The 15,699-nt window shown below is 52.6% G+C and overlaps 1 protein-coding gene across 1 annotated transcript in view; it reads right to left on the bottom strand.

Annotated features, from left to right (window-relative positions):
• Nucleotides 1-15,699, bottom strand: part of ANKH (ANKH inorganic pyrophosphate transport regulator) — a 113,136-nt gene that overhangs the window by 16,861 nt on the left and 80,576 nt on the right. The window contains exons 4-8 of the mRNA XM_016152151.2: nucleotides 14,100-14,183; nucleotides 10,672-10,842; nucleotides 8,836-8,970; nucleotides 6,555-6,647; nucleotides 3,052-3,147 (exon numbers count right to left, since the gene is read on the bottom strand). Of these exons, the coding sequence (XP_016007637.1) occupies nucleotides 3,052-3,147; nucleotides 6,555-6,647; nucleotides 8,836-8,970; nucleotides 10,672-10,842; nucleotides 14,100-14,183 (579 nt within the window). The remainder of the gene's footprint in view (nucleotides 1-3,051; nucleotides 3,148-6,554; nucleotides 6,648-8,835; nucleotides 8,971-10,671; nucleotides 10,843-14,099; nucleotides 14,184-15,699) is intronic.

Below are 15,699 nucleotides of genomic sequence, written 5' to 3'. Positions count from 1 at the left end.
GCCAGGGCCTGAAGAGTGGGCTCGTAGGGATGGACACATGACTTTTCACGTTGTCCTTGGAGCGTCTGCAGGATCCATGGGGTCAGCTCCTATCAGAGACCCTGGGAGAAGAAAGAGTGGGCTTGCACAAAGCAGCAGAGCCCAAAAGGGTGTTCGTTCTGGGAGGTGAACGGGGAGCCGTGGGACCTTCGGGAAGCCTGTCCTTTGTATGCGATGCGCCCATTGGAATAAACACGAAGTGTGTCGCTCTGGAGCGTTTCGATGGCCTCTGCTACGTTAATTGCCGGACGCTAAGGAGTTTTAAAATTAAAGAAATGAAAATAGACTTGCGAGCAAAGGGCCCCTGAAAGGCTTTAGGAATAGGATAAACCGAGTCTAGGCGAGGAGGCCGTCGCCCGGCAGGGTGGGTGCCATCGGTGCCTTCCTGATTTTTATCTCGCGCTGGAGTATTAATTGATCCAGGGGCTTATCAACCATTTATTGTGCGTCTTCGTTGTCAGCCGGGGTGCTAGGTCCTCGGGATAAAAGGTGACTAAGTCACAGACCCTGCTTTGCAAAGTTTCCAGCCTACGAGGAGTAACAGGTGTAGAGAATGACTACGGTAAGTGCCATAAAAAGGTACGTACATATTATAGTGACAGCTTAACATTCAATTTAGAAAAAAGACGCTTGCAATTCTTTTTTCTAGGCATTTTTTTTTTTTTTTAACAATTTCTTTAGCCAAGATGTTGGACCAATTGATCGAATCATTATCAGGATAATGTATGTGAGACACTTCATAAGCTGCGAACTCAAATGCTACTGTCCTCAGTGTTGACGAAACCACCGTTTCTAGCCTGGTGGCAGGTGCCCCAGCCATGTGTCCCCGCCGGGCCAGACGTGTGTCCCCACTCACTGGAAGCGGGGCTCTTCAGAGAAAAGGCCCTGGAGGAAGATCCTGCCAGGCTGCTTTCCAGCTGGTTCTACGACCGGGGACTCGGGCAAGCCACTTTGCCTCTCTGAGTCATCTCCGTTCCTAAAAAGTTACGGGTCTTGACTGGTTCACCTCCAGGCTCCTTTCCAGCAAGGACTCTGAGTCTCGGTTTCTGTGGTGGAGATCTACCCTCAGATACTTCCACTTACAGATGGCAGGATTCGAGTAATTAAATAAGTAAAATGTCTCCATGGGAAATCAAACGTTCTCCTAGAATTTCGCAGTTATCGTTTGAAAATAAACATACACGTTTCGGTACAGGTTATTGCCCGTGAGCTGAGGAATATCCTAAACCTGATCGGGTCGAGTTCCCCATCGATCTGACTGACACCCTTGTAGCAGTAGAATAGTGTTTACACGGGGCGAAAGGAGACAGTGGAGGTCAGCCTCTGGGTTGCTGGGCCAGGAACGACCCAAAGCTTCCGGCTTTCTGTGTGGCGAGGTCCACGTCACAGACCCTGCCATCGAAGTCGATGTGACTTCTGACTTCCAGTGATTCGACATGGTCTCCGGAAGCTGAGGTCTGTTCCCGGAACAGAAACCTTCTCTGTGTTTCCTAAAATACTCTTTTGAACAGTTTCAAAGTAGTTCAGCGTTTTCCTAATTCTTTAGCGAATTATGGAAAAATCTGCCCACCTATGAGAGAAATAATGCAAACAGGGGCGCAGGGTTGCCTGGGGTAACCTGTCCTGACGCGAACAGCCATGCTCCCAGAAAGCCCTCCCAGGTCCACATCTGCATGCCACCCCCACCCCGAGTTTCACGAGGGAAGGACTGGGTGGGAGGCACTGGGGTGGGGTGATGGGTGGCTCAGGACGCAAGGTCACGACTCTGGTGATAGCGGTGCTACTTGATGAGTTACTGGCCCCGCATTGGCCTTGTTACAATCTGTGCAGGTTTTGGATCCCTGGCTCAACGATTAAGCTGTGAGCTTTGGAAAACGGCCATTAAAGGTTTAAAACGTGTGTCGGGCTCGATTTTATAGGACCGCTGCCAGGACTCGTCAAGCAAAATGGTTCCATGGTAACGGTAAGAAGGATGACGGATGCCGTGTCCTTGTCACCGGCCTAACCCAACACACCTTTCCCTGCCTTGGGTCCCCGCTGTCGGTCACTCACGATGAGAACTGCACACGCCCAGGCACTTCCGCGACATACTTCTATCACACGCACACAAACGGAGCGTTTCTGCAGCGCTTAGCAGGAAACGTGTAACCACGAAACGAACAAGGAAAACCGAACTGAGTTCAAAAGACCCACGCTTCCTTCTACCCTCATCTCAGCTCCATCTTTGGAACCCGAGGGGCACGGTCTAAAATGTAATTTTGCCTGTAAACGTTACGGGTTGTTTTTTTTTGGCTCCCGTTAATAACTGTTCTAAGAAATCTGAAATTATATACCATGCTTTGGATTATAGAGCGTGTAAGTATTTTCTCCATGTGTTTTTTTTTTTTCTTTTGCTCGTTATCGCCTACATCTGAATCGCTCATGGGAGTTCACAGAGGAAGGCCGTATCCTGTCTACCGAAGGCCGTGCAGAGTCCCCGACAGGCCCTGTCGACACGGCAGTGCGACCCACGAGCGTTCGCGGCTGCGTCCGTGACGGTGGCACGGGGCGTGCGACGCGGCAGGGGCTCCCCACGTGTGTGCGGAACGCTGAGTGCGCGAGGAGGAGGACGCGCCGGCGTTAAACGCCGTTAGGAAAGGGACGTTCCCCGGAGAAACCGAAACGCCGCCGATTAAACTTGGAAAAGGGATGGGGAGGGTCACGCGGTTGACACCAGAAGTTCTGGAAATTACTCAGCCACACGAGGACTGTTAAAACGGACGGCGAAGCCTGCCTCTGGCCAGCGTTTCAGAAGTCCTGGGGAACGCCGGAAGGCGACTCCGAGTTCCCAGGTGCAACGGGCCCCTTGAACGACAATGGTTCGTATTTTGGCACGAAAACGTTCTGCAGAGGTTGTTACTGGCCTAGAGCAACATCGCATTACGGAATTCAAGATGTCTCCCTTTAACGGAAACAGGTCCCCTTTCCCCAAAACAAAACCGAAAGCGGGTGGGGGGTGGTCGCTCTCCTTACCGTCAGTGACAAGGCCATGCACACGAACGTGAACTTCTTGATGTGGGCTGCCGTGACCGCGTTGGTTGTGCTCACCAGTTTGTTGCTGGGGTTATTCTGGGGGGGAGAAAGGGACATTGGTGACCGGGCTCTGGGTTGTCGCCGGCTGACCACACGCACAACTTTCCAGAGCATCTCGTTTCCGTTTGAGTGGCTGTGTCTCAAGTATAGCTGCCGAGCGACAGTTTGGAAGACGGCTATCACTTCGGGTCTCTCTCGGATGGCTGTTGGGTTTCTGGGCATGAACAGTAACCGGGAGGGGGTGGGGGGAGGTTCAGGCTGAACACCAGCCGCGTCTCCTGAATCGGCTCCCTCCCTTCGCTGCCCGCCTGGCCGAGTCCAGTCCTGGCCACCGTGGGCGTCTCCCTGAGGGCCATGTCCCTGCTCGGTGACCCGTGGGCCCTGTCCTCCCTGCCAAATGAACTCTAAGCTGGGCTGGGCATTCCAGGCCCCACGCGCCCTGACATGGACGCGCTTCCTCACCACGACTTCTCCAACCGTGTCTCAAAGGGAACCTGTCGCGCCTCCCCAAATGCTCTCAGTGCGTTCACGTCCCTGTGCCTTCGTTCCTCCTCCTCTCACTGGGGCCTCTGATCGTCAAAACCACTGTCATCTTCACAGTCCCTCTGTGAAGGCTCCTAAGCCTCTCTGCTCCTAAGCCTCTCTGCTCCTTTCCCTCCGAACCGCCTCCGGCCCCGTCCTGTCGTGCCGACCACCGGGAGCTCCCTGAATGCAGGTCCGGCGTCCGGTGCGCGGGGCCCGTGTCCAAGCCCCTGCGAGGTGTGGCCTCGCCCTCCGAGACGAAGGACCGTGTGTCTCACCCATCTCTTCGGCTCCTGAAACTTAGCTTGAGCACAGAAGGTGCTCTAAAGCCTCGGTTAAACGGAATTTAAGCGAATGTCCTCTCGCACGTCCCTCAATCTGAGGCTGGCTGAGGCCACCCGAGTGCCACTCCCAGGCGTGCCCACTGCCCACTTAAAACGAGTGCCTGGCCCTCGACTGTGAAAAACGTCAGAGGAAAAAAAAAAAACTCGCGGCTCGTTTGGATGCAGCGAGCCCCGGAGCTGACAAGAACGCCCTCCGAGCACCTGGGTCCCGCATGCGGCCTACACAAGCAGGGACGTGACAGGTTCCAGTTGAAAAGAACTCTGGCTGTCTCCTTTATTTCGGAGGCAAGCTCTCCAGTCTCGTCCCCCTGTACCTGCCACCTGCACCAACTCCGGATGAGCTTACATCCCATTTCCGGTTTCTAAAGCATTTCTGCTTTTCTGAACGGCAGACTGCTGTCACGGCAAAGTGCTGTTCACAGTGGGTAGGACATCTGTCCACCTCCACTCACCCGGGGCCTGTGACAGTGCTGCCCCGGTGGGCTGAACGAGAGGAAGGCCACCCTGGGAAGAATGAAGCAACCTCAAAGCACACACGTCATCTGTGGGGACAGTGACATGCTACGCTCACTCAGGCACACTTTTACTTTTAAAACAGCAGACACTTCCGCATGACCAAACTAGCATGCTACATGCTGCATGCTAGTTTACACGATCCGTGCTAGTTTATTCTTGCAGAAATAGCATTTAGAGTGGCATTTGTGTTTCATTTCATTTGCCTCATCTGCTGAGAAATATCCTCCTTTGCAGGTGATCACTGATCATCAGAGAGAATTTGTACTAGTGGAAAATTCCCAGTTAAGTATTTAGCTAGACCCACCAGAAGTTACGCGAGAAATGTTAAATCTCTTGCTCTGGAACCCACAAAGAGGCTAAGGATTTCAACCGTTAGCACAGCAAATTCTGGAAGCCCGCACAGAGGTGTCTCGGACTTGGGTGAGTAGACACATTTACATAAATGGCTCAGTGGAATGCCTGCAAATAATGGGTGAGGTTCCAAGTGTTCTCAGTGACTCCAGTTTCTGGCTAGAGGTATGCTTGGTCAAGGCATTTTCTCATGGCGCTTAACCTCTGTGGTAATGGATAAAAAGATGTTTTCCTTGGATGCTCCTAGAGAAACTATAGCGCTGTGGTGTTAGGTGTCGCCATTTCAGGCAGTTAAAAGCGGTTTCGGATGAGACTTTCACGGCCAGCAGGTTCTCCTGCTTCAGTGCCTGCGATTCTCATCGGGTTTTATTATACGACGTTGTAAGAGCTAGGAATTTAGCAAGAAGACTTAGATGCATTTCGGTTTTCTAGGATTTACTGCTGTACACATGTGTCTGAGGCGGACACGGTGGTTTCCATCAGCAGACTGGACTGCGCTCACTCAAGCACGGACTCTCGTCTTTCTCCTGCCAGTGAGCCCTGCCTCTGGAGGCCACTCTCAAAGGCCTGTGAAGCAGGAATCAGGATGCGTTTTCAGGGGACGCTCTGCGACCTGCTGTTGCAAGTGAATGTTTGCAAGTGGCGAGTGGCGAGGCGTCCAGCAAACCGTTTGCTGGGGAAGCTCCCCGCCCCGTGGAGAGTTCCGGTCACCGCCTCTTGCGAGGCCATGGTGGCGGTGATTCCCTAGAGTATTTTGAGGTGAGCGGATATTCAGCGGTGACTGTGAGTGTGGGAACTGAGGAAGCAGATCTGCTGGAGAATGCGCTCCCCCTCCTCACTTCCCAGGGCTCTTGCTGGGATAAACTGAGATGATCCTGGCCATGGCTCTGAGCTAGTTCTGCAGAAGTTCAAGGCCAAGCAGCTGCCGGGAAAAGTACAACTGGCAGGTTCTGTGCTTCTTTCCTATTTTTTTTTTTAATTTATTTTAAAATATCGCATGTGATCTTTTTGGGGTTCTGTTTTGCTAGTCATTTTTTATTTTTATTTTATTTTTTTAGGATAAAAGTCTGCCGGTTCCAATAATTAAGCTTTAATAAAAGTGACATTGGCTGAATGATGAGCAGGACGGTTGTGACCCAGCCGAAGGAGACAGGCCCGAGGGGTTCCGTGCCTCCCTCAGCTGCGTCAGCAGCAGCAGGAGGGCAGAGCTGCTGTCAGCAGAGGCTTCCAGCCAGAATAAACCGCCCCAGCCCCAAGCCTGCTGCATGGACAACCTCAGCGTGCACGCGCCCCGCGCGCCGGAGACTCCCGTGAGCTTACGAGCTCAAGCACACGCTTCCGGTCTGCATCCATCTTCACATCAGCTATGAGGTCAGTAAATTATGAGTTTAACTTAAAATAAAAAAAAAGCACCCCAGAAACAGAATCTAATGTATTAAATTTTTTTGAGAGCATAGTTTCCCTCTTGAAAACAAATAATTTCTCGGCAGGAACAACCTAACCGTGAGTATCTGCAGCTCGGCATCAAGGTAAGCTTAAGCTGTGCCTGTCAATATTCCACAATTACATTCGACATCCCCAACGCCACATTAACCTTACAAAGGGAGGCGAGACTGGTAAACACCCCAACGCTCCTTGCCGGCGATCCCTGTCTATCAGACTCTCATTTCAAAGCGTGCGTCTCAGACACCACGCCGCACAGGTTCTCACCTTGTCAAAAGCAGGGTAGACGGCGCGGATTTCCGTCAACCAGCCATATGGCATGTGACCCACCGGGTACGTGGCTGTCAAAATCGCCACCGCCTGCAAGAGGAAGAGCCAGCAGTTAGCATCATTGGCTTTCACAGAGGCGTCTCCAGTACTGCCGTCTGGCAGAGCGAGGCGTCTCAGGTGCAGCCACCGACAACAGATCACTCCACACTGAGTGACGAGGATGGCCCTGGAGCGGGAGGAAGGGGCAGGTGCATCACTGTGTCCCTGGGAGGGGGCCCCGAGGGGGAGCCAGAGACCGGGAGGCGCATCTTATTTTACACGAATCCAACGAGAAACAGATCCAGTTCCAGACGGCTCGCTTGAGAAGCCGAGATCTCGACCCAGGTCCAGACTCCAGAATCTTTGCTCTTTCCATAGAGCCAAACTGAACCCTCTAGTCTAGCCCAATTCTTGGGTTTCAGAGTATGATTTTGAGTCCCGTCTGCTTGCTGGAGAGTCTTTGCTCAGGATCCACCTTTATGCCTTCATCCTGTTCTACGGGGTGGCTGAATCTATGTGTTTGTTGATGACTTTATGTGCTCTCCTTTGGACTCAACTCACTTCCAATCTGTTCAGCCAGGATAGCCCAATTTTGATTTTTAACTTAAGAACACTAAGTAACTATCTCTTACAGGAAGCCAAAGATGTTCTTCCATGAAAATGAGTTTCTTTTTTTTTTTTTTTCACGTGAATGAAAAGGAAGGCAATGAAAGCAAAGCATCTAACCCTACAGCCTGGCAGAGTTCAACTCTCTAGCTAGCTAGCAAAGAAGCGCAGGCTGCATCTGTTTCAGTTAACAGAACAGCCGTGCCAGGACCTGGGGGGAGGTCCCCAGCTGGAAGAAACTGGCTGGGGAGCGGTGCGCTGGAATTAGGGGGACCTGGGTTCACCCCTCCGCTTTGTCACCTACCAGCTGCGTGAAGCATGAGCCTCTCTTTCCATCCCTCCGGCAGAACCGTGAGAATGGCAACGCCCACGAACATGGCTTTGGAGAGCCGGTGACATGGATGTACAGGCCAGCATATCGGTAGACGGTCAACAAACATCCGTTCTGTACCCCACATGCTGTGTCTCTGCCATCGAGGTCCATCGGGAACATCTCTTAATGTATAAGTTGCTTTGTTGCCTTTTTTTGTTTTTGTTTTTGTTTTTTTTTTTTTTTTTTGTTTTTTTGTTTTTTTAGGGGAAGACAGAATTCTAGCACACAGGGCCACATACTTTTTTACTGGGCAACTTAAGCTGCAGTTTTTAAGTGAAAAAGCTGCTGTGTTACAGACGCCACCCAAGATGACATTCGTGATTCAAAAAACAAAATCCAGAACCCAACTGAGGCAAGAGTTAGTGTGCGGCTCATGATTTATGTGCCTCTCTCCCCCAGCCAACATGAGCTGAGCTGCTTCCCAGGATGAGGAAACTGGCAGCAGCCCCGGGCCGGAGCCCTGCAGCCAAGGGCAGTGCGTAAACAGGCGGCTCTAATGAGCAGCCACCAGCCTTCCTGAAGGATCAGCAATTCCAGAGACAGAATTAGCTCTCCAGAGGGCATTGGAGAAGGAAACAAATGATTTGTTCATACCATGCCTGAAAGATGGAAAAATGATTCAGCTCTCTCTTTGGAGCGGCTGCCAGTTTCCAGGTACCTTTCTTGAGCTGTGAGTGAGTCAGGCACGGGGCTGCTTATTGCAGGGGGCGGGCAGGCTGCCGACCAGCGAGCACAGGCAGCCACGAGGGCTTGGGCGGGATGCACAGGGGGCGCGGAAAGAACAGGGGAGCGTCGGGGGGTCAGAACGGATGCATCGGCCCGCCCCCTCTGGCCGTCCTCCTGCCCGCGGCTGCACTGGCCTGGTCCATCGTCCTGAAACCACAGCGCAGAGGCATCTTGCTGACTCCAGAAAACACGGGACGGCCAGGGCGCCAAAGTCGGAAAGTCCGGATGCTCACGCGAGCCCGGCGTCTTGCTAGCTTTGTGTCCTTCGCCGTGTGCCCTTGCCTCCGTTCCCTCACGTGGCCACGGAGCGGGGCGCATGGGACGTTTTATTCCATAAAGACGTGAAACGACACGATCGCGAGTCCCCGAGTGAGGTCCTCATGGCTTCCTACGGTGTCCGCGTTGCATAAATTTAACATCACAGGACTACGTGAGCTCTTGAGATGGACCGGAAGCAAATTCGTAACCGGCTTCCCCAGGGCCCCTTCTTTGCGAGGTGACTACGAGTGCCCACGTCCCCAGAAACTGCCCTACCTCTGTAGCTGCAGAACTGCCACCAAGGTCCCGAGAGACAAAGAGGTTGACGATAGGCCGGCTGATTCTCTGCGTAGCCAAAATGAGGGCCAGAGGCCACCAGAAGCTCAGCATCTTCCTTATGGTGGCGTCTCCCTGCGTCAAGAAACGGAGAATGAGGTTCGCTACAGGCTAGAAGCGGAACAGGAAAAGACGACCATTCAGAGTCAAGGCTGCTCCCTTTGCTGCCAACAGCGAGTCAAGTCGTTATGCTTAAAAATGATATAAGCGAATGCTCTGTAGTCAAGCCAGGTTGAATTAAAGTAATGCGTACAGTTAAAATAAAATTCACTCAGACTGCTGGCAAGCTACTGTGAAATCTACACACATTGGGCCTTGATGGATCCAAACAGAGCAATTCTAACCCAAGTAGATAGACCCCAACTCCACAGCCCGAGGCACAGCCTGGAAATTAGTTTTTAAATCATCAAGTTGGCTGGCTAGAAGCCATGTCAATAAAAGGTAACGCTTAAAAGTAAAAAGCTATTTATTTTGGAATCAGCTCACAAATGTGCCTAATTATTTGGACACTGCGTAAATCTACTACAGAGGTTCTTATTCTCAAAGCTCTAACACATGTTCAGAAGCATAAGCAAAAATAAAAGTACGGCAAAGAACATGCCCTCTATTAAGACTTCTACAGAGGAGACGTGCATTATCTTTAAAGCTCGGCTTTCACTATTTAACTGCTGTTTTGATCGTTTATGAGGGTGAAAGACACATCATGGAACCATCTCGGCCACCTAAGTCCCTTTGCTGGTGGCTGCATGTTAAGAGATGGCGTGTCAGCATGAAGGCCACTTTGATGTGGAAATCACTAGATCTGGTTTCACCGGTGGCCTGACCTTGGATTCAGGTTAAGTGGGCAATATAATTACCGTTCGGACAGGATGAAAGTAACGTGGTCAAAGGTGGGATCAAGGGGGTGGAGTGTGGTGATTTAGTCAGTGCTATGTATTATCACGCGTATCTGCCGTGCAGCTAGAGGAAAACTACCCCAAATGATGTCTACTACATAAGAAGAGAAAAGATCGGCATACGTACAGATCAGACACTGCTAACACTTTGATGAAAAGGATGCTCTGGTCACTGGTGTAAGACGGAACCTTGCTTGCTTCTCATTCAACTTCCGAGACACGGGCCAAGCTCTGCCTGCATCACGGAGGCCTCCGGCCCCTACTACTGCCTCCCTTCCCTGCGCCTCAGAGGCTCTTCTGTTCTCACGGCACCTATTTCTTTCTCGGGTTCATGTCTATTGCTTCTGCGTTGGTCTTGTCTGCCAAACGCGACATAAAGCTCCTTGAGGTTGGAAATCATATTTAAAATTTCCCCATGGTACTTAAATGCTCTGCTCATTACCGCGAAGGCTCCTGCACGAGAGACTGTGTCTGGCCAGGACAGAAAGTACAAACAAATCCTGAATCCCTGCTGTAAATTAAAAATAATCAAATGCGAGTTCAAAGGTACTATGGGTCCTAAAATCTTCGTGGGCTACAGAACGACTTACTTTCGCTAAGGACCATAAATGCGCATCTCCTCCTTGGCCTGACCTGTCTGGCCAAGGAGGAGACGGTGCCCCGGTCTCATACAGAGATGAGGAGGCTGGAGAGTGACCTCCGAGGTCACCTCCGTCTCCAGAGCTCATCGGTCCTCCGGCTGTCCGTCCCTGTGGACACTCCCTCGCACCTGAGGTCTTAGAGCATGTGCTCATTACACTGACTTCTCATTTCCCGGAGTGGGGAGAACTTGATTCCACCCGAATGTACAGAAGGCTGCTGGCGAGTTCGACGCACGTACCCCCAGCTCCGGCCCGCTCCTGTCGGGGATGATGTCGTGGATGTTCCTGTAGTAGCCCAGGCACAGGGTGGCACAGCGCACGAGGGCGCCCATGTACAGGGAGAGGATGGGGATGAGCAGGGGCTCTCTGCACTCCAGGTGGCTGTGGAGCAGGATGGCGACGAAAACAACCTGGGGGGAGACAAGAACTGGTCAGATGGGGGGACGGATCCGAGCGACCGAGCGACGGAAGCGCGGCCCGAAGTCCGGCGCCCACACGGGGCGGGTTTCCGAGCGGAGACCGCGACACGGAGAAGAACGAACAGCCAGGGCTCGGCGCCGCTCTCACGGAACTCAGGGCCACGCACGCGGGATCGGGGGCGATCACAGAGCGCTTTGTTATAGTCGTCGTGTTTAAGGCGACTGCGCGTCTGGCTGAGGTGATCGCTCAAAAACATCTAGAAACGTCGGGTCCCCAGGCCCCAAAAGATGCAGCTGAGCTTTTCTCTCTTGAGACTGAGGTGCAAATATAATCCATGCCTGAGGACCTACGTTATCTTACACACACACACACACTCACACGCCTGCACACGCACGCACACGCACGCAGAGTGATCAACGGCCCTATACAGAAAAACAGACATTAGTCTCTACAAGATGGAATTCGCTAAAAATGCTGCCAAAACACCAATATTAATTATTATAAAACAAGCTCAATTAAAATTTAAAGTAGTAAGTTATTAAAGTGGAATAGGTCAAAAAATAGTCAAGAGGGACTGAAATAATAATAAAATCTCTGAAGTAAACGCAACAACGCAGGCGCCCGCCTGTCCTGCAGGAATCCGAGAAGCCGCCCCGCCTCCCACCAGCACCCTCCTGGGACCGACCCGTGCAGAAGCCCGCTGAGGCGTACTGGGTGCGAAAGCGTGATGGCCCGGGCAGCGGAGCGAGTGTGTGTGTGTGTGGGTGACATATTCCTGAGCGACATAATCAACCTTAATAGCCAAACACCCATGGAATGACAGGCATGTACAATACGCCACCACCCGAGTGAGCCTGTCCCGATCCCGTGAAATCAGGGACGGCAGCGAGCTCGAATGAGACGCCGGAGACCCAGCGCGATTCACTAAACGAGCACATTCCCTGCCACAGGGAACCCAGGAAAGCGCAGTGATCCCCCAAAACCCTGCTGGACGAAAAAGAAGTGTCAGATGCTACGGGTGCTTTGCTTGCAGCGCACGCCGATACTCGTCCCCGGGCTGTCGTTCTCACACCAGACAATGAGGCAGACCCCGTCAGGGATGCCCACGGGGGGAGACGCAGGGCGGAGGCACCACTTGGCTGCGTGGACGCACTAGGCTGCCTGCGGCAGGGACAGCATGAGTGGACACAAACGGGGGCGGGGCTCTCACTCACGGTCAGCGAGCGGCAGGGGCGGAGATGCCCGCGGCCGTCGCCAGGCCTCCTGCTTCCCAGTGCGACAGCCGCCGTGCTGGCGGAAGGCTGCGGAGACCAGCTGGGGGGCCTTGTGACGGACCCACTGCGTTCGGGACAGAGACCGAGGCTCCGTGAGGGGGCGAGGATGCCCGTTTATTTCGCCAATGAATTAGAGGCCTCTACGGTGCCCTAACACGCACACTCTGACGAGCCCGTCCGCAGTGAGCCCATCGTCCGACACACGCAGACGCACGCTGTAAATAAACCGAGGTGACCGTGTTCAGAGACTCAACCCGCGCCGTGTGAGAAATGAGTACGTGAAGACCAACCCTCCCTCCGCCGAGCCCAGGAAGCCTCCCGGGGCCGTGAGGACGGCCGTGCAAGACCGAGGAGGAGGATCCAGACATCCAGGCAGGAAAGGGGGGCAGGCGTGGGGAGCGCCTGGAAATGGCCCGAGGAGCACAGGGCCGGAGGGCCGGCGGGACGTGTTTGCCAGCAGTGGTCCCAAGGCCGTGTTTTCAATAGCTTGGTGCCACGTGGTCCAACACGTCACAGAGATTCCAACCTCACTGGGGATCACGTCGTTTATCAATTTAAAATAACCCGTGGGCCTTTGTGCTTCACCCCAGAACGACGACTTCGCACCGATAGAGTCATCTCAGAATGCCTGACTCTTTTCGGAGGGAAGCCGATTGTCTTAGTGGTGAGGATTTTCCCAGCGAGAGCCTGTTACGTGCTGGCCCCAGGCCAGGCGCTGCGGCTGCCATGACAATTTACAGAGTCCAGGACCCTGTAATCTTGGAGCTGACTGTCTAGTCGAAGAGGCAGAAATGTTAATCAAATAGCAGTTTTAAAGCAGGTTTCAGGCAAGGGGTGAGGTGGCCAGAATTTCACTGAGAATAGATCACTATGGCCACAGGGGAAGAGGGAGGCGAGTGAGGAGGCGCCCCAAGTACTGCAGGCGGGAGGGGGATCCCCTGGACCAGGGTGAGTGCGGCAGAGATAAAAAAAAAAGTACCTAGGATTAAAATCCAAAAGGCCGGTGATGATGAGGGGTACCGTTAGGGTGGCTCCCCGGTTTCTGACCAGACGGTAGCACCATTAACTTACTCAAAAGCAAAATGTTCGATATGGAAGACAGGGATTCGGGTTTAGGGGTCCTTACAGAACCCAAGTGGAAATATCAGAGACATTTAGGTACCTGGTCTGGAGCTCCCAAGACAGGGCTTGGCTACAGCTCATCAATCACATTATAGATGGATAAACCCAGGGCATGAATTAAATCCTTCATGAATAGACTTCGGTCTGACCTCCTCCTCCTCCTCTATGGAGAAATCAGTCTCCCAAATCCCTGATTACCAGAATGCCGTGTAATTTATGGATTATAGGAATTAAATCTAATTTTCTGCTGAAACTTTTCATGCGGTATCCTTTGTGGAAAAAGAAAGAAAGGAGCATGGAAAGCCAGGGCTGGTGCCAGGCCCCGGGGGGCTCGACTCAACAGACAGCACGATGAAGGCCTTCCTGTCCGACGGCATCTGACTTCCCGGTTCTTTTTAAATGTGGAGGAATGACCTGTGAATGGCAGCCAGGCGTGGCAAGAACATGAGAAACCAGATTGAAGAGTAAGTAATATAGAGCTCTGCCTAGAGCCAAGCGACAGGCTATGTATTGTCAGGCCACACAGAGGGCCAAGTGTCCACCCGGCCAAGTGCGCGGTGACCCTAAGGACGCCCCACAATGTACTAGCTGTGACTTTACGGTCATTTCACATGCAAGCTCTTTAAAATCACGGTCAAAAGCTCTGAGACTAAATTTAATTTCCTAAAACCCTCATTCAAGCACAATGGTACACACTTTTGCATTACAAGAGGCCCATTCTCCCTTCCCTTTCACAAACATTTGCTGAAGTCCTCAGTGGGTTCCAGCGATGCAGGAACGCAGCCTGAGGGAGCGTCAGGGAGGCTGCGGCGGGTTCAGAGAGCTCCGACCGGCACGCGGACCTTACTCACCTGGGCGATGACATCGGAGATGGAGGCGCATCCCACCAGGAAACTGTATTTGTGTTTTAAGAGAATGCCAGCATGGGTCCACGCCTGCCGAGGAACAGAGAGCGGCATGAGAGACACCTTCGGGACTGCATGATTTCTGGCCGTTGCGATTTACTGGGCGTTCCTGAAACGGACTTTCGATGGCTCCATCCCCCCCCCCCCCCCCCCACCGCTAAACCTTAGGAGCACAGGGTTGACAAACCCTCGGTTGGTAAAATGACGGTAACGTGGTGTGGTGGCCAGATCCACGTTCGGTTTCTAAGTGGGATCAGTGACCACACAGTATTTAGTTCACACCAACCACGTGCAGACGAGCGCACAGGCTGGGTTCACGCGCCGGGCAGGAAAGCTGGGTCGAGTCCAGGGATGGGGGAAACCGGTCGCCCTCTCTTCGAGCAGCTGAATCACAAGCTGCAGCACTCTGCGTAGATGAAGGCTGTGCGAGGGGCCCTAAGCTGGCTCTGAGTGGCTGCCGTCACCACAGGTTCTCGGGGACTGGGTAGGGTCCCCCTACTTCCTTCTCTTCAGGTTTGGGCAGGATCTGGTCCGACACTTCGTGCCACTAAGGGAAATTAAGGGGAGTGGACAATGAGAAGCCCGGGGGACGGCAGGTTTGGAGACGGTCTGAAGTTCACGATGGCATCTGTTTAAGGATCACCCTTCTACCCTGCAAAGGCCAATCTGGACTGACACAGAAATAACATTTCCTCTGAGCTCAATAGGTCTGTGTCAAGACTTTACAGAGCGGCCGCTACATCTACTTCTTTCCTCGGCTTATAGGTCCCAAGGTGTCAAATGTGAAAAGAAATGCAAACTGTAGATAACATTTGCAAATAGCAGCTTCCGGGCTGTCTTTGTTGACCAAAAGCCAGCGGCACGATAAGCTCTGTGGTTTTCAAATATTATTTCTCCTACCAAATATATCAGGACCACGATACCGGGGCTCTGTGTGTGTGTGTGTGTGTGTGTGTGTGTGTGTGTGTGGAGAGAGGACCTGCTTTTTTTAAATGTGCATTATTTTGGTTTTTAGTAACAGTCTCTTACTTTTGGGGTCTTTGGGGAAATGGACAGGCGAACCGTGGAAGAAAAGGGTGCTCATCGTGTGTGTTCTGGGGTTATCCTGAGGTTTGGAGACGCTCAGGGCAAACAAGCACAGCTAAAGGGAAGTGGTTCACTTTCACTCGCAGTCCCGAGTTCCCTTAATTCCCTGAGTGGCTGTAACTCTTCTACATGTTTATGACATGCGATGGGTGGGCGGCCATCAGAGCAGCACCATGGACTCTGTCTAGGAAGTCAGGCTTTTCCTCTTTCAGGGGCTGAGAAAGGCCACTTCATCCAGTTCTCTCACTGATTTGAAAGCACTCTGGTGCCCCACAGGCCACCAAGGACACCTTGGAGAATCCGGTTCTATGGACCCCCAACCCCTTAGGCTTTTTTCTTTGCTGGGTATGTGTCAACTCGGAGTGATCACACCTGGTGATGAGGAGAAAGGAAATCCAGGTACGAGTGTTCTGATGGCCAAATTCTCTACCTGAAGCAACAATTGAGAATCAGAATTCGA

The sequence above is a fragment of the Rousettus aegyptiacus genome, unplaced genomic scaffold, assembly GCF_014176215.1.
Source record: "Rousettus aegyptiacus isolate mRouAeg1 unplaced genomic scaffold, mRouAeg1.p scaffold_m13_p_8, whole genome shotgun sequence".
In the NCBI taxonomy this organism is placed as follows: domain Eukaryota; kingdom Metazoa; phylum Chordata; class Mammalia; order Chiroptera; family Pteropodidae; genus Rousettus; species Rousettus aegyptiacus.
This window is presented reverse-complemented; position numbering and strand designations above follow the sequence as displayed.